Source organism: Sorex fumeus, unplaced genomic scaffold (assembly GCF_029834395.1).
Source record: "Sorex fumeus unplaced genomic scaffold, SorFum_2.1 ptg000014l, whole genome shotgun sequence".
Classification (NCBI taxonomy): domain Eukaryota; kingdom Metazoa; phylum Chordata; class Mammalia; order Eulipotyphla; family Soricidae; genus Sorex; species Sorex fumeus.
Genome location: NW_026606071.1, coordinates 13,481,244 through 13,500,657, shown reverse-complemented (window position 1 = coordinate 13,500,657; position 19,414 = coordinate 13,481,244). Strand labels below are relative to the sequence as shown.

At 38.0% G+C, this 19,414-nt stretch overlaps 1 protein-coding gene across 1 annotated transcript in view; it reads left to right on the top strand.

Moving 5' to 3' along the window:
* The window catches only part of HECW2 (HECT, C2 and WW domain containing E3 ubiquitin protein ligase 2), a 320,314-nt gene extending 301,559 nt beyond the window's left edge, over positions 1-18,755 (top strand). Inside the window, exons 28-29 of the mRNA XM_056111748.1 lie at positions 760-872; positions 15,883-18,755. Of these exons, the coding sequence (XP_055967723.1) occupies positions 760-872; positions 15,883-15,994 (225 nt within the window). The 3' untranslated portion in view covers positions 15,995-18,755. The remainder of the gene's footprint in view (positions 1-759; positions 873-15,882) is intronic.
* Positions 18,756-19,414: the final 659 nt, after the last annotated feature.

Genomic DNA, 19,414 nt, shown 5'->3' with positions numbered 1-19,414 from the left:
ACTATGCAGGACATTTCTAAGCAAGACCAAGAATTTCATTATAGTTCTGAAGAAGTGCCGGCCTGAATCCAAGAGTCCTAAGAACAACATCTGCCTTTAGGCAGTCTGGCCCCTCCGCCAGAGCCTTGGGGTACTCTGCAGGCCAGCAACCTAAAGAACAGAAAAAAAGGATCTTCAGTCCAGAAAGAAGTGACCCAGTTTTTTGAAAAAGAATTCTTTTAACTCACCTGACTTTCCACAAATTGTAATTCAGCAAGGAAGTTCAAAAACTGATAAACCATATTTATTTTTCTACTGTCTCTAGAGGACTGTTGCCAGTTGGGTGCATCGAAAAAAATATATGCATGGGAAAGTGAACCCTCTGGATATTGATAAGTACTTGAATATAAGGCCCTTTGATCAAAGATCTGGTCTCCAAATATGCAGGCTCTCACAGATGGGCTGAAATTAAGTGATATTTTTACTTAACAATAATATGAAATTAACCTAGTTTAAATGGGTTAAACTGTAGAGTTCTTTATTGTCTACAAATTTTCCATGCCCCCTTCCCTTCATAATGAACTGTCCATCTATAATAAGCTCTTCCGTTTCATGGTCAGAATCTCAGGCTATGGTTGTTTCAAACCTGTAAAATGTTATCCTGAGATTTCCCCCAAGCAAACCTGTTGCTCTTCCCCTGAGGTCTGCATGGAAATGCCGCAGGTCTTTGCTGGCCATGGGTCTCTGTCATTACCTTCTCCTGTTTTCTTGGGTTGCTAGTTCGTTACGGGCACATCCAGCATTCCCTATGAAGGATTTGCTTCTCTCCGAGGGAGTAATGGCCCAAGAAGATTCTGCGTGGAAAAGTGGGGGAAGATCACTGCTCTTCCCAGGTAAAAAAGAAAACACTTCTTTCTTGTCACTAGGGGAGACCTTCAACATATGTGCATTTGATATACTGTTTTTAACTTAATTGTGGGACAGTGGAAAAACTTTTTAGAATGAATTAATCTCTGTTTACCTTTCTAAAGAAAGGGAAAAAAATCTTTTGCTCAAATCAAAAACTTACCCATACATATACAAAAGGTGACCAATCAAAGCATTTCTTAGCTTCAGTAAAGCAACATTGGCCATAATCTCAGAGAAGGGTGACTTATATATATCCTAGGAGCTCTGGTTTACGTTTATAGTAATAACTGCTTGGAATCTCTTCACTAAAAATGACCATAACATTTTCTAAAAAGCATGAGGATCTTGTGAATGTACCTTATACCTTTTTACCCTATATCATTTGGGCTTTAAATTTATGTGAATGCTTCCTATGTTGTATTCTTACAATAAAATCATATGTTTCCTTAGAGTAAAAAAAGAAAAAGAAAAACTTTACTGTTGTACCTGATAAACATAAGACTGATAAAGTAGTATTAGGAGTAAACACATGCAGAAGTTGAACGGAAACGGCCAGCACCAGAGCAAAAGAAAAGTTCCTATATCATTCCAAGTCTGTGTTTCCTTATCTGTATATAGGTTTGCGACTCTGAGGGTTACATATAATTTTTCGTGTAGAACCTTTACTGCTGAAACAGGTCCTGACCAAGCATCAAGTTGGTGGTGGCTGCCACTTTGATTCTCAGTGTCATCAGTAACACGGATCAACAGCAGCCTCTTGAAAAGCCCACAGTTGGGAGTTAGAAGACCTGGGCTCTAGGCCCACTTCTGCTACTAGCTAATTCTGGAACCTAAAACAGCACTTAATCCCTGGACTTCATTTTCCTCAACTGCAAACTGTCAGGGAGTGTGGCTTATAAGTGTGGCTGGTAAGTGAAAAGAACTAGTTGGCCATACTGCTATTTCCAGAAAGGTATAAGCTATAGTATTGAAGGTCTGGCTTGCTTCCAGCTGATCAGTCTCAATGTACTGCTTTGTCTTTCTCTTGTGTAAGATTTTTAGCATTTTAAATGTGATTTTGCTCATGCTGGACATGAAACAGATAGGTGTCTTTATTTCTTTGCTTCTGGAAATGGGGATCTGCCAAGTAATTCCCAGTATTCCACAAGGCCTCCCCTATGATTTGCAGCCAAATGAGCCATCAGTTCAGTGTAAGGGTCTGAAGATAAACTGCTGCTAGGCTCTGGAGTGCCAGGGATACCCAGGCCACCCTCTAGAGCTGCACACTGCAGTGCTACTCAGGGGACCATATGGTACCTGGAATCAAACCCAGGTTTGTTCCCTAACCACTGTACTATCTCCCAGCCCTAATGTCCTTAACACAGCGGTTAATGTCCTTATTACTTAAAAACCCATCCTTAAAAAGTCTGCATCACTAGGAAGCTATACCCTTGAGGGTTGGAAGTGGCTACTTCCAAAGCATGTTGGAATTGGCTACAAATAAAGCATGAGGATAAGCAGTCCAGAAAAATTGGAGGGTATCTTCAGTCTCTCTAATCTTGGATGATTGAAAGCCTTTTGGCCTTTTAAGCAAGCAAACATGTTTTCTCAGATTTCCCAGCAGTGAATAGCGCTGCTCACAGCATGGGCCAAGAAGTATATTAAAGTATAGATGGTTCTGTCTGAAGCCAGCACAAGTGGGCTCCATGGCTCCTTTTGCTCTCTTGTGGTAACAGTAAGTAGAGACCCAGATGATAAATGATGATGGCAGCAGATGGTTTCCCCCAGGGAGACTTAGAGCCTGAATGCGTTCCTGCACTTCCTCAGCTTCGTGGTTGGTGGTCAACTCTGTTTTGCATCTCCATGGATTTCCTATCCTTTAGTACTCCGAGGGACTATATGGGAGAGGAAATTCACTTGACATCAATTGCTCTTAAACATTCCAAGAAACTGAGTGCCTACTTGCCAACCTGGATAGTGCAGGGTGGCTTCTCTCTCCAAGCACGGAGTAGAGTTTCTCTGCACTGCCCTGAGGTTCTTGCCAAGTTGGATGATGGGACTGAGAGGAGGGGAGCTAGCTGGAGAGCTGCATTGTGATGGGGGGAGTGTTGATTTTGCCAAAGAGGAAAAACAAGTTTTAGAAAATGGCTGTGCCTAAGATTATCATGAATGAAACAATGCCATAAGTTGAGTTAATTATGAAATGGATATCTCAAGAAGACTTTTGATGTCTGGAATCTTTTCTTTCTTTTCATTTTTTATAGCTAAGGTCATGTGTTTGCAGTGTTGTTGACATTTTATGGTTGTGATGTATTACCTCAACAATACCAAAGTGTCCCTGACCTATACCCCTTATATCCTGTTATATCCTGTCCACCTCATTCTTTCACTTCTTACTGCTCCCCTAATCTGGAGTTTTTATTTTCTGTATTCCAGTGCTCTAGGAAACATTTGTTTTCAGTGAACTGGAATTTTAAAAGATAAAATTACTCTTTAAATATATGACAGTTTTTCATTTTTAAAACTGCTTTTTTTGACAAAATGTCAAGAATCATATGTGTATATGTGTGTTATGTATGTGTGTGAGAGTGTATTAGTTTATAAGTACATATTTATATATATTCACCTCTGAAACATTTTGGAGTATATGTCTTCTCAGTTCTTTACACACAGAAGACACATTTAAAAGCAAACCCACAAGGAGGTGGAAATTGACTCAGTCATAGAGGATATTCTTCTCATATGTGAGACCTTGCCTTTGATCCCAGCACCACAAAAAAAAATTTTTAATTAAACTTAAAACAAAAATTAAATGAAAAAATAGTATTACTAAACTTATTGTTCATGACATACTTTTTGTTTATCAAATATCACTGATAATAGAAATCTTTGTCATAAATATTGTCATTGTAGACATCATATTGTCTATGGTGTTATCAATAATTTAGTTTTTTTTCCTCTAGTATAGACAGCATTGTCCACTGAGCCTCCTCTTTTCTGTTTCCATGGGGGACCTTCCTCAGTGGTCTCTCGAAAGCCCCAGAAACTTCTGGTCAGCTGAAGTGGCTTTTGGTTTGAGAGGGAATTGGCAGTTGGTTCTCATCTAGTAGTCTGATTCATAGTTCAGTCTCTGAAAAAGGCCCTCCTCAACTCTTTTCCTCTTCATCCCACTCGGTTCTCACCACATACCAGTAATATTTAAAAGTTTTATTTTATTCTACCAGTGAATCAGCATGTGCTAACAAAAATGGGCCAGTAATGACTAGAATTATTACCTTATTAAAATTCCTTAAATTTACTATGCCTTTTGAATTGGTCTTTTACTTTGGGAAGTGGGTAAAATTATCATAAAAATCCAATGTGTCTAAAAAGGGACTCCAGCAATTAATGTATAACGTGAAACTCTTGAAAGAATATGTGATTTTGTAATAGAATGAAGCGAGGTTTAATTGCTGCTAACAGCAGAAGCTGGAACAGTCTACGTCACACCCACTAATGGTGCTAAAGACCTGCTTCACTCATCCTAGTTTAAAGGGTACATTTGTGAGTGACAGACTCTGTAACTATTACAGAGTGACCATCTGCCTTACTTTTGGCCTTGAGTAAAAATTAATTTGGGTCCATTTCTTTCCCACTGTTCTAATCTACTACACCAGCACCTCTTAACTGAATTACTTAGCATTCTCCTGGTTAGCCCCTGCTACGTTTTGTACATCCTCTAGTTCATTCAGCACTTAACAATCAGAAAGATCTTCTGAAATCTCATGAGTGCCTTGGTTTCCTGCATATGCCTTTCAGTGAGACGAATCAAAACACCTTATAAGGTCTGCCAGCTGGTTAGCCTAGTCAGGCCTATCAGGACTAACCTCAGAACACACACACTCCCCAGACTTGCTCAATCACCAGCTTCCTTGTTGCTCTTCTTCAGAGTCAAACCCACTTCCACCTCAGGATTCTTAGACTTTCTACTTGACCTTTCTCTCCGTTGGCTCTTCATGTGACTGGGACGTTTTTGTCCCAAAGTACGCCACTCAGATGTCCCCTCGGCCAAATCCCTGAAGTGTAGGTCTCTGTCCCACTGTACTCGCGGTTCTGTCACACATTAAGTCTTTCTCATAAGTCAGTCCTATGGTTATCCATTTGCTTGATTATCTGCTCCCCCTCTAGCACGCAACCCTGCAAAAAAAAAAAAACATATTTCTTGAGTAGTGTTGAGTCCTGGCATAATTGGTAATCAGCAAATATAGTTTTTAGTAAATTCTCCAATTTGAGGTATGACTCTAAATCACACAAGACAATATAATGCCAAAGTCACTTTTGTATATATGTATTCTCATCTAAGCAACTGAGACATATACCAGTAATTACCTGACAAAGCTATTTTGAAGATTAAATTAAATATACAAAGTACTTGAAATGTGGGTTTAGTACATCATTCAATCAACACATTTCCATTATTACTGTTATTTTACGGTGAGGATGCAATTTTATAATTTTTAGGTATGGAAGAAATATACCATGGAATATTTTTTGTATTTTGTTTGGCCTTTAAGATTCGTCATTCTAGAACTGTTTTTTTTCTGTGTTTTCTTCCATTAGTTTTTTTGTTTGTTTTGTTTTGACCCACACACGGCTCTGCTCAGGGTTTACTCTTGGCAGGCTCCAGGGATCATGCGGGGTGCCAGGGATCAAACCCAGGTCGGCCGTGTATGGGCAAGCATCTCCCCAGCCAAGCCCATTAGTTTATTTTGGTTGCTTCACTTTTCAATCACATGTGGCTATGCTGAGAGTTTATCCCTGGCTGTGTCCTCAAGAATCACCCCTGGGGGTCCTCATGGTCCTCAGAGGATCGTATGTAGAGCCTGAAATCAAACCTGGGTTGATTGCTTTCAAGGTAAACACCTACTCGTCGTGATAGCTCCCCAGCCTTGGGTTTATTTTATTTTATTTGGTAGTTCATACCAGAAGTATCAAACTACTCCCACCTCAGTGCTTAGGGGTTACTTCTGGTAGTGCACAGGGGACCATGTGGTGTTGGGGGTTGAACGTAGGTCTCCCACATGCACTGCATGCCCACCAGCCTGTTGGGCTATTTATCTGGCCCCTGCATTCTTACATTTAAAAACTGTATGTTCTTAATCTTTTTTCCAGGGTTAGGTTACTTGTGTTAAATGCATGCACTGCACTGCACCATCCTCCTGTTCATCGATTTGCTCGAGCAGACACCAGTAACGTCTCCATTATGAGACTTGTTACTGTTTTTGGCATATCAAATACGCCACAGGGAGTTTACCAGGCTTTGCCATGCGGGCGAGATACTCTTGGTAGCTTGCCGGACTCTCTGAGAGGGGTGGAGGAATCGAACCTGGGTCAGCCGCATGCAAGGCAAACACCCTACCTGCTGTGCTATCGCTCCAGTCTGCGTTAAATACATAACTAAAAGAATTCCTTCTGCTAGTTATCCAGAAACTTTTGTTAGATTCAGGATTTCCCACTGTAACATTTTACACTTTATTTATAAATATCTATGCTGTTTTAATCAAGGTGAGTTAATAAGATTTCAGAACAAAACATTTAAACAAGTCTTTAATAACTTACTATGTGTTTACTCTCCAAAAATCTTATGGAGAATATCAATTAGTCTCCATTTATGTGTACCTTAAAGCACAGAAAAGGAAAAAATATTCAAACATACAATCAGCATTGGCCACCTTATGGTATATGACAAATGATTAGTGAAGGTAGTGAGTGCCTTCAAATTTCTTACCGTTGGCTCACATTTAATGAACACCTGGTGATGGTCTGGGGGTGTGCTGTGCACCACAGATCACTAAAGTATTTGTGAACTAGACTTGTCCAGGAATTCTTGCTCTAAATCTCATGGTCCATGAAGGCATTCATGGAGTTATTAAAGAACTGTGTGTATTTCTTAAATTCTAGTAAAAGTTATATCTTTATTAGTAAATTCACCAAGGCTAACAAAACAATCACTGATTATTTTCATTGATCTTTTGTCACCATCAGTGTCATTATTAAGTTTGGATTTCTTGTGCTTATGATCATCTCTGATTCAGCATCTATCCCCTACCCATTTTCTCTATTTCCTGTCTCTTAATCACTCCTTTACTCTCACTTTCATATAAGCTCCACTTTATTTACAGTTAGTGAATAAATAATATGTAATGCATGTTGAAAATTATTGTTAATCGGTGCTTTGGCTTGGAAGGACAAACTTTCAAGATAGATACCGGAGGAGGAATATAAATTGACTTTTGTAGTTGAAAGGGCTTTGGGACTTCCTGAACTTTTGTAGGGTCATGAATTAAAGAGCATTGAATTAGTGGACCCTGGAGAGTCCAGAGGAAGCCCTGCTCTGCCTCTTTGCACAGCCCAGCTCCAAATAAATGATGTTCCTTCCTCCAGTGTTCCCCACAGCTACAAATGCAAGCATATCTGAGTTTCTTAGGGGGAAATGTAGGGTCAAACTTTCAGATAGGTCAGATTCAGACAGGTAAATTAGCCTAGGAACACTCACATTTCCAAAGAAACATTGACATTGAAAAGCAATATGTCTCAGGATCCGCTAGGAATTTTCCAGACTATTTTTAAGAATGTTGATTTATTAATTACTCAATGAAAAATGTGGGGACAGGAAAAAGGGAACTGAAATCTGAAGGCTTAGTCACTACTACCCTACTACCAGTTGAACACAAGAAAAATTTTGATAAAACACTTTTTTTAATTGCAGTGCAACTTGTAAAAGGATATATTATATTCAAATACATTTTATTTCTAGAACAGCACCTAATAGGGTCCTGGATTTTATCCTTCTCTAATTCTTTCCATTTAAAATCATTACTTAATTTCTTCTCTGCCTAATCTTTTTTTTTCTCCCCCAATTGAATCACCATGAAATACACAGTTATAAAGCTATTCATGGTCGGGTTTCAGTCATACAATATTCCGATGCCCATCCCTCCACAAGTTTTCATTCCTACCAGGAATGTCCCCAGTTGCCTTATCTTTTGAGTTCTTATAAGCTACCAAAACAAATAACTTCTGGGAATATATAAAATAAAATAAATACATTATTACAGAGAGAAATACACTAATCAGTTAACCTGTCTATGAAAATTTGAATGTAATTGTAATACTGTAGGCTTAGCGGATTTGGATAACTGACTTGTAGATCTGAATGAAAAGAGAGAAAACAGACATGTGCTCTCCTGGTTAGCATTTGAAATATCCAAAAAGCACCAAGAGATCTATTAAGCCAGACTAGGGCTTTTAAATCTCCTTTATATTGGTGCCAGTATGATTTCCCAAAGATGGGTTCAGGCCTGCCCTCCTTGAGTGGTTTTGGCTGTGTAGATTAAAATGAGGCAAACTCATTATAGCCTTAGTGTAACTAGCTTTGAAAGATTTGAAAAATGTTCTTTTATTGAGACTGAATAGCTGGATGTGCTTTTGCTGCCAATATCAACATAGTCCAAGGGCCCTCCTGTTATTTTCTGCTCAAGTTTTCTTAGGACATGGAATGGGGCGGGGGAGGGGGTGTGAAAAGCCACAGAGGATTGTGTTTTGTTTTGCTTTTCCCCCCCCCCCTGTTCTTGGCTCATACAGCAAGTTGATGGTAAATATTGGGCAATTTGTTTAACCACACTATTCCTCAATTTCCTTATTAGCATTGCCGTCTTGTTTATAAGGAGTTTTGAAATTTTTGCAAGTTCACAAAATGTCAGTGCAGATAGCCATACAGATTGTCTTATTTTTATATGCTTGATATCTCGCCAGTCATGAAGACCACATGTATTACACTTCCTTGGAATAATTGATAATATGAAGATTCCAAGACTCACCTCAAAATTTTTGAATTATGATCTCATAGAGTAGTGAGGGAAAAAATCTCCTTCGTAAACAAGTTCTTTGGGTGATTCTGATGCACTCCAATGTAGTTCTCTGAATATCTCTGCTTTCTGGTGAGCCCATGATGGAACTACTTGATTTTATCCCCTAAAACTCCCTTGGTGTCTCCCAGGGACTTCTAGACTGACCAATCTATATCATTTTCCCCATAGCTACTATAATTATGAGTAAGCCATTCACTCCAGAAATACTGGAAGTTTTATTTTGCTAATCCCAGTCCTCAAAAAGTATCCAGTTGTGTAGATTGTTAAGGACAGCGATGCATAATGAGGGGATGAAATGAACACTCATGCTTCAAAAATACTGAATAAAAAAAGCCCATGGGCATTAATATTGCTTTCAGTTTAGGGTTGGACTTCCCCGCGGAATCTGATGTCCTAGTCTTTATTTGGCCACTGATCTCAGCTTTGACCTTGGAAAAAACTGAATCTTTCTGCACAGTTTCCTCTTCACAATACATATTTCTCCATCCTCATGAAATGTTTTGCAGAGTTGCTGTTCAGTTTATTCAGAAGAAAGCTGCTGTGTGACCAGATACAGGCAACCAAATGTAATTTAGGAATAAGTGACAGTCTTCAATTATTGATCAATAGTGATGATTATGTCTCATAATTGAAAAGAACCAAAAAGGGATGTTCAGTTCTCCCCTCTATGCTAAGAACTAAGTCGTTACAGAAAAGAGTACCTTGACTTACAGATTTACTGAATAGGAGACTACCCGAACTGCAAAAACACTTGCAGAGTTCCTGTTTCTCTGTGTGGTGACCTGGAGCAGTGAAGAGAGTGCTGTTTATTCCTGGCTTCAGAGTGACTCTAGTTTAGTCATAAGTGTATCACTCTCCTTATTTTCTTGGGTTGTTTTACTATCTTAAGACATGTTATGGATTTCTGATGTTGCACAGCCATTGACTACAGGTTTACCAATTTCAAACAGCCCACAGTTACTGAATCTGTTTCTATTTCTGTGCATCAGTACCAACTTATATACATCTTCTCAGTATCTCTCAAGCTGAAATCAGGTGTCACCTGTCCAGAATGGGACCACTTCCCCATTCCCCATGAACAGCTCAGCTAATTCACAGCACTGCCTAAATACCCTGAGGTTGCCAATACAATCCATTTGGGTCAGCTATAGAATTCTTGGCAGCTTGCTTCTTCAAATCCAGTAACAGTGAAAGTGTCTGACCCTGAGATGGTCTTAAAAAAATTTACCTATTTAGGCTAAACCCACTTTAAAAAAAACCTCCCTTTTAAGTAACTTAAATTAATTGGTTAAGGGAAATAATTACATCTGCAACATGTTGTAGTTGTTGCTCATTATCCAAGTCAATTCCTGGGTTTGAATTCAAAAAGGATTACAAAAAGGTCCATGGCAGATGACCTTAGAAGTGTGTCTACCCCAGGACCACTGTGAATTACAATTCAGCAATATATCTTTGTGCAAAAGGTTGGAAACTTCAAATATTGTTACCTAAATGTTCTCATTTCCATTCCCTTATATGTGAAGGGTCTCATTCTCCTAACTCTGAAAGAGCCTTGAATATGGCACTTTAAAAAAAAATCTCAGGGCTAGGAAGAAGGAGACGTTACTGGGGCCTGCTCGAGGCAATCGACGAATAACAGGATGGTTGTGATTGTGATTGTGATTGTGATTTGACTAGTTAAAATGAATCCTCAGTTAAGGGAAAGTATTTGGTTATCAAGGGAGAAGGAATAGGCTTAACTCTGGTGTGATAGATACATTATACACACAGGTATGACCTGTCCTAAGCAAATAAAGCATCAGTTAAGCACAAATGCTTACTCAGAGAGTATCTTGATATTTTTTATTTCCTTGTTCATGTATTGTGATTTATTAAAAAGCCACTTGCATGTATCCACTATTATTGCTTTATAAAATGAGTTATTATTTTAAGAAACAGTGTTCCCAGGGTTGATCTGTCACACTAATATACTAGCACTAGCAAGAGGAAAAAAATCAGACAACAAAGAGTAGGTGTAAACAATGGCCATCACCTGTTAGCAACACATTGTTGTATTCTCATAGCAACTTTCTGAATAAGTCAGCAACAGAGAACAGGTGACCAGATTACTACAGCTCTGTAATTAGCATATGTAACTAATTGAAAAACCAAAGACACTGAAAGAGATTAGTGAGGCTAATAAAAGTTATTTGGGGTCAAAGAGAGATAATACAGCTGATAGGGCACCAGTCTTTCAAGTGAACTCCCCACCACAGTGACCTCCAACACTGCATATGGTGCCCCAAGCACCACAAGTAGTAATTCCTGGAAATCCTAAGACTTTTTCCCCCCCTTTTTGGGTCACACCTGACGATGCACGGGGTTTACTCCTGGCTCTGCACTCAGGAGTTACTCCTTGCGGTGCTCAGGGGACCATATGGGATGCTGGGAAAAGAACCCGGGTCGGCCGCGTGCAAGGCAAATTACCTACCCACTCTGCTATCTCTCCAGCCCCAAGGAAATCCTAAGACTTTTGCAGGGGGTGATGCAGGGGGGTGATGCAGGTGGGGAGGGGAACTGAGGGACACACCAAGTGATACTCAGCTTGGTTTTGGTTGTGTGTACCAGATGTTCCAGACCAAGTATGTGGTGATATTTGGGTCACCAGGGTACTTTGAGCTGAACTCTACCCTGAACTCCTAAGACTTTAAATAGCAAATGGACTTTATATTCATGAGGATGGCTGTTACTAAAACAAAACAGTAGCACATGCTGATGAGGATGTGAAGAAATTAGAACCTATGTGCACTCTTTTTGGAAATGTAAAATGGTGCAGCTGCTGTAGAAAGCAGTGTTGCAGTTCCTCAGGAAATTGAAAGGAGAATTACCATTTTACTTCCTGATATAAACCTAAGGTAACTGAAAGCAGCAAAACAAATACATACTTGTCTAACAACAATAGTAAGAGTATCATTTGTCAAAAAATGGATGCAACTCAGGTGTCAGTCAGTTCATAAATGGATTAACAAAATATAACAAAATTTTTTTGGTTTATACATAACAAAATACTGTATATATACAATGAAATATAATTTTGCTGTTAAAAAATTTTGATCCACAATTAATACAAGCATAGAAAATATTATATTAGGTGAAATAAGTCAATCACAAAGGACAAATTTTGTATGATTCCACTTAAATGAAATACCTAGAGACCGGAGAGATAATATAGGTGTTAAGGTGCTTGTCCCATACTTGACTAACCCTGGTTTGATCCCCAGCAAAACCACAATGCATGTCACCCCCTGAGCATGGCCAGGAGTAACCCCTAAACACATAGCTAGGAGTAAGTCCTCAGCACCTCCAGGTATGACCCAAAAAATGAAAAGGGAATACCTAGCTAGAATAGTCCAATTCACAGAGAGAAAGTTAAGTCGTGTGTGTGTGTGTCTCTGTCTCTGTGAACAGTGTACATGTGTGTGTTTGGAGGAGGCTGGGATTAGTGATCAGTGAATAAAGTTTGTAAGTATGAAAAAAAATTCTGAGACTAGATAGTGCCAATGGTTGTAAAACAATTTGGACATATTTCTCACAGAACTGTGCTAATACAAATATCAAATATGATACTTTTATGCGATATATATTTTATCATAATAAAAAATTTTGAGAAAAAATAAGGAGTAACAAATATAACTCTGGTAAAATTCTGCTTTGCATGTGTGAAGCACTGTATTCTGTCATCAACACTGCCCTACCACTCCCCCAAAGATAGGAAGAAAGAAAAGATTAAGTTATAATGAAAATGATTAAGCATTATCACAAAAGTAGGAAATTTGACATGCAGTCATACTTAGGGAAAGATGCGCAACCTTGCTGGAAACAGCAGAAATTTAAAACTTTATTGGGTAGGGCATTTGCCTTGCACGTGGCCGACCCTGGTTCAGTTCCCAGCATTCCATATGGTCCCCTGAGCACCGCCAGGGGTAATTCCTGAGCGCAGAGCCAGGAGTAACCCCTGTGCATTGCCGGGTGTGACCCAAAAAGAAAAAAAAAACTTTATCGGATATAGGCCCACTTTTTTAGTCTAATGGGATGATAGGTATTGTGTATACACCCACAAAGTTTCAAATTATTTTAAAAACGTTTTCCTTATTTGCTTCCTCCTCTCCTTTTCTCAGGAGAGAGATAAAATCTCCATTTATTATTTAATTCCAGTGTTTTATGAAAGATAGATTCTAAACCATTCCTGGGAGAGTTTTCAAGATCCTCATTAGGTTTTCTAGAAAGTAAAACTATTTCTTTCAGAATCAAGTTGAAATTCTACACAAAGAAGTTATATAAGTATATTCAGTTTTGAAATTTATGACATCAAAAAATGGTCATCATAAGTCAATTAGATTATCTCCCTCAATATACCCCAAAGTTTGTAATAACAAGTGTAGTAAATTTTAAGTCAATACTATAGCTGTGTCCTAAAACTGATAGTCTTTTAACACTATAATGACATTACTGATTCCAGGAAGAGATGTGGCCTAAAAACCTGCTTTTTTATCTCTGATACTCTTAGTTTCCAGGTTTAATGAAATAATTTAGAGTAGATATTTTTGATAAAGAAGGTGTAACTAATAATTTATCTCTTATGAATTGGTTCAGTTCTGTGGACCAAGAATTTATTAAGAATATCTTTGTAGCCTTCTCAGACTGCTAATATTTTCAATCACTCACTGAATTATACTGCTGGTTGATAGAGCTGTCATGCAAACCCAGAGCCGGCCAACTCTCAACCTCCGATCTCCCCACTACATTCACTGCAACTTCATATATCATCACATTTACTTCAATAAGTAAAAATGTCATTTATAAAAATTAAAAATTAGCATGTTGCTTGCAGAAATAACCTGTTAATTGTATTTGCTAAAATTCCCTATTAATTCAGGAGCCTTTTCTTTGCTTTTTTTTTTAATCAAATCTTGTCATTTTTGAAGCATTCATTTAATTATGGTTTGGGGAGGCATACCTGGAAGTGCTCAGGCCTTATATCTGGTTTCGTGCTCAGGAATCCCTCTGGGCACCATGATGGGTGCTAGAGATTTAATTAGGATTTGTAGCATACAAGGCAAACACCCTGCCCGCTGCACTGGGTTTCTGACCTAGGAGGCTTTTCTTAAAATCAAAGTTGTTCAGCTTCCACAAACAAGCTGTTGTACATTCAGAATAAAATGCTTCCTATTCCATGTCAAAAGTGCAGATTTGTTTCCTGATAAGATGTACTATTTGGGGACTGTCTTTATTATTATTATTATTGTGACTCAGGTGCAAATAACAGGAAAACATATTTTTTTCCTGTCTTGGCAAGTGGGAGGTATTTCTAAAAAGAATTCTTAATGTAATGATTTAAGTGGCTATTATTTTACATGTGGGTTAGGAGAAAACAGATTATAGCCTAGAATTCAAAGAAGTAACAATGGCCTTCTGACTTCAGCCGGAAAGGCCAGCCAGGGAATTTCCCAAGATACCGAGGCACGAAGAAGGTCCTCGGAGACACTAGGTGTGCTTGCCAGCAATCTCCCTGAATAAAAAAAATATGCAGCACCATCGATTATTTTAAAGGTCTCCAGACACACGCTAACTATGAAAAGGGATTTCTCTTTTAGTACTTATATTCATGCTTTTAAAAATAAAATTTATTATTAATTACTTGGGAGGAGGTTTTTTGAATCTCACCCAGCAGTACACATAAGCTCTTCCTGACTCAGTACTTAGGGAATCAGTATTGGCAGTGCTCGTGGGACTATGTGGTGCCGGGGATCTATCTGGGGTTGGCCCCTTGTAAGGCAAGTGTCTAAGTCCCTGTGCTATATATCAGAACTCTGTGATCATTTCTTTAGGAAAAAAACCCAACTGCATCAAGAGAAACAAAAACCTCACCTTTATAATTCTTCGACAACTAAACAAATAGTAGCATATGTAATATGAATTTTTAAAAGGCTGTGAAAATATAAGGAAAATCTTTTTTTTGGGTCATACCCCGACGATTCTCAGGGTTTACTCCTGGCTCTGCACTCAGGAACCACTCCTGGTGGTGCTAAGGGGGACCATATGGGATGCTGGGAATCGAACCTGGGTCAGCTGTGTGCAAGGCAAACGCCCTACCCTCTGTGCTATCACTCCAGCCCCAACATAAGGAAAATATTTCTTAATGTGTTGGCTCCAATAATCAAATTCAGAATATCACACATGAAAAATATGTGCTTTATCAGGGCATCATACATGAAAAATGAGGTACGTACTCAGCCCAAAATATTTTTGTGGGTGAGTCATACCTGGTAGTGCGCCCAGGTGCCACTCTTAGCTCTATGCTAAAGGGCACTCTTGGCAGTGCCCAGGGACTACCTGCATTGTTGGAATTTGAACCATTGTGACCACCGCTGTATGTGAGACAAATGCCTTAATTCTGCACCATCTCTCTAGCTCCCACCCCCATATTTTTAAATATCACATTCTCATTAGTGAAATTTAGTTCTAATTTTTTTTTTGGCTTTTTGGGTCACACCCAATAATGCTCAGAAGTTATTCCTGGCTCTATACTCAAGAATTACTCCTGGTATGGGCTGGAGCGATAGCACAGCAGGTAGGGCATCTGCCTTGCACACGGCCGACCCAGGTTCTGTTTCTCCACCGCTCTTGGAGAGCCTGGCAAGCTACCAAGAGTATCTTGCCTGTACAGCAAAGCCTAACAAGCTATCCGTGACGTATTCAATATGCCAAACACAGTAACAAGTCTCACAATGGAGACGTTACTGGGCCCGCTCGAGCAAATTAATGAACAACAGGAGGACAGTGCTGCAGTGCTACAGTGCTACTCTTGGTGTGCTCAGGGGACCATATAGGATGCCAGAAATTGAACTCTGGTCGGCTATGTGCAAGGCAAACACCCTACCCGCTGTACTATCACTCTGGCCCTGGTTCTAAATTTTTTAAGTAAAATGTTTTTGTAATTTTTCCAATAGGATTGTAAAGATTGGCAACAATTTTCCATTTTAATATGAAAGGTGAGAATGTACACACATTCATTAATTTCACTTCACCCAAAGCTAATTTTATGTACTGCATCTTCTGTCTGCAGAGCTCATACGTGTTTCAACCGTTTGGATCTTCCCCCATACCCATCCTTCTCCATGCTTTATGAAAAACTCTTGACAGCAGTTGAAGAGACCAGTACCTTTGGACTTGAGTGATCTGGAAGAACAATGCCCAGCAAGTCATGCACAGGAAATTTCAGAAGCTGCTCTCTTGAAGAATGACTGAACATTGGAAATTTCAAGAGCACGTTTCCATGACAGGAAAGCTGAGTGCTGTTATTTTCCAGAAACACAGGCTCTGTCACATTTGGGGACTAGAGAGTGATGATGAGTCCTCTTGAAAGGATTTGGGTGAGCTTGATGCTCAGGGAACAACCCAACCGTCTTTCAATCAATAGTTCTTGACTGCCAAACTTTTTCCATTTGTTAGGATCCAAGGCAAAGATGAACCTACATATGATCAGCTCCATGGTAACTTTTAGAGACTCAGGATCGAAACTTACCTTTGAACATGGTTCAAGCTAAACTGGCAGCACTTGGCCCCACCTACAAATTAGTGCAAGTTAAATAATATAATAAAAGCAAATATATTTCCTGAAAGTACATTCATTTAAGTCCTCCCTAAGTTATAAGAGAATATTCATTTTCTTGCTTATGAGTGCCTGCATGGTGTGCATCATAGGTTTCAGCTTTCATGGGACATGAGAGAAAATGAAACCAAGTCCATATGAGGTAACTTTAAAGATTTGCAATAAGATGGTTTGTGACAATGTATATGCAAGTGGTTTGTGTGTAATTATGGCTGAAGAAAAACTGTTATACACTGAATTACTAACGACAGATTTTATGCTTTATAATGCATGGTAACAATTTTTTTTAAAAAAATAGCAATTAATCACAGCATATCAGGAAAAAGTACACAGTGATTTTGTTTATTTTTTATAGGTTCATTATATTTATGTTCTTTAAGATGTATATAAGAACCTATCATATCTTATGTATCATTTGTTCCATTTTCATGTTTCATGCTTACTTGGGCATCATGCTACTATGTATCCTCTTAAGCACTCTCAAGGGAAAAAAAGGGCCTTTTATTTTTATAAAGGTACAAAAAAATCCCCCCAAATATTTTGCACTGAATGTACCAAAGTTGAAGGAACATTACAATATGACTTACAGCACTCCATCACTTGACAAGTAGAAAATAGCTTCTAAATCAAACTTCCTTCACAGTGCCATGCCTACCACTCAAGGACTGTGCATCTAAGTAATAATTTTTTAAGACTCACTCTATGTGATAGTATGATATGCATTTATTTAAAATGCATTAGACTCTCTTCCATCCATCAAATACTTTACAGGATGGCATTTAATACAGATATTTCGTATTTCCCCCATGGCTTTTTATTTGTACAGCATCATCAAACTCTCCACTCAGTTAGGGAGCTATCAGCAACACTGAAGAGGATCAGCTCTTTTTAGTAATAAGAATTCCATTTTCTCTCATCAGCGAAGACATCACAAATTGAAACTCTCACTACTATATTTCTAAGCCTACATTTTCACTGGTACATAATTTTCTTATCAATACTATGAAACAACTTTTCTATGGTATCTCAAAAACTGCATGACATCGTTAATGTTATTTCTGCTTCAATTTACCCAAGGATGTCCTTCATTTCTCTTGCTCTGGAGTTATTCCACTTTGTTGTTTATTTCTTAACTTATGGCCATGACCACTAATCAGACACTCGGTGGTGAGAAGTTAAACCATGGGTAATAAAAACATTGAATTAACATTTGGTTTTTCAGTTATTGCCCAAATGTTTCTTTAAAATTATGTTTTTAAGTAGCCATATTATATATATGGTATTCATATTATGGGATGTTTGCAATCTTGCATTGTATAGAGGCATCTGCATGGTTTTCATAGGTGATTGTAAGAACTGATTGCTCCTCTGTTGGCTAAATTATGTTTACTATTGAGACCCTCAAGAAATACACCACTCATGGATACTACAGTGAGGAAGGAGATTATGGAGAATAAATTTCACAGAAATCTGGAATTAAAAAAAACAAAGACTCATCTGTGTAATTGGACAAGAAAAGAAGGAAAGAGAAAAAATATTTAATTGGAAAAGTTGCTTTGTATTTACTGATGATGAATATAGATATATATTTTATTTGCAAATTATTTTAATTTGTATTTTTCATTACAAAAAAGAAGTAAAACATACTTCTAAACACATACTTTTGATGGTATTAAAGATTGTTTAGAACTGTATCCTCAGAGTTCTAAATATATAAAAGGTTACATTCAAAACTACACTCATAGACCACATCAGTTTTCAGTTTTACTTTTGAGAATTGTTTCCATATTTCACATTATTTCATAAAATGTATCTCTTTATTTCTAGAAAATATATTTTTTGATTAGGTACCTCCCTAAATAATTGTAATTGTTTAGCTGCTGCTATAAACAAAATTGAAAATAATCAAAGATGTACTTAGCATATCAGAACATCATGACAACTAATCTATTATTAATAGAGAAACAAGATCCAATAATAACTATATAAAATATCAAATTATATTTTCACATAATAAATTAGACTTTAATAAATTCTACAAATAGAATACCCGTAAATATTTTTCTCTACTGTGAACCTAGATAACTTGACTTTATGATCTTTTTTCTTTAAGAAATTCCTGAGTGATACTTCTTATATTATGAATCATCCATCATACATGTATGTGGAACATCTCTAAGGTGAGAGACACATACTACTGGCATTTACTCTGTGTCAGCCAGAGGATAAAATACCTCCCCCCAAGAAAAGCTTACAACTTAAAGTAGTAGACACATAAAGTTCAGAAAGATTTTTTTCTCTAAAGTTCTACATGTTTTACAGCACCATGAGAAGAGAACTCCTTATATCATCTTTCAGAGAACCAATGCAGATCATGTGGCAGACAGGGCGAATCAAAACATAAATGTTCTTTATGTTGAAAACTAATGGCATGTAATAGTGTCTCTTTGCTGCTCAAGTGTTGAAGCCCTGTGTGCATTTGCACAGGAAAATTTAAAGGGTAGGGGCAAGGAACTGAACCACGAAGGAGAGACACAAGGATCTTCAAATGATCAAAACCTTTCCAAAAGTAAGTCTAGTAGTTTTCTCTCATTTCCCCACATCTACCCTACAATGTCCCTTCTGTTTTCACTGTAAGAAATACTAGCCCTTAAGCCCAACCCACCATTGTGGCCAAAAGCTTTTTTTTTTACAGGACAAAATGAAAGAATCTTGATCAAAGAATTGTGATCACACGCATATGTTGTATTTATAATCAGATCTTTTCCCCCTTCATAACAATCAGTAGTAGTAAAAATACATTCAGTTGATAAACAAAAATGGCAGAATGTGTCTGTATGGTGTTTGGGAATTTCAAAGTGCTTTTGAGTATGTCATATCTTTTGATCCTCACATACTTTGTGCACTAGAAGATATCAAACCTCATCTGGTTGAAGCAGGTTTTTATTAATTAGTTTTAGTGCTTTTATAGTTACCATACTGTTTT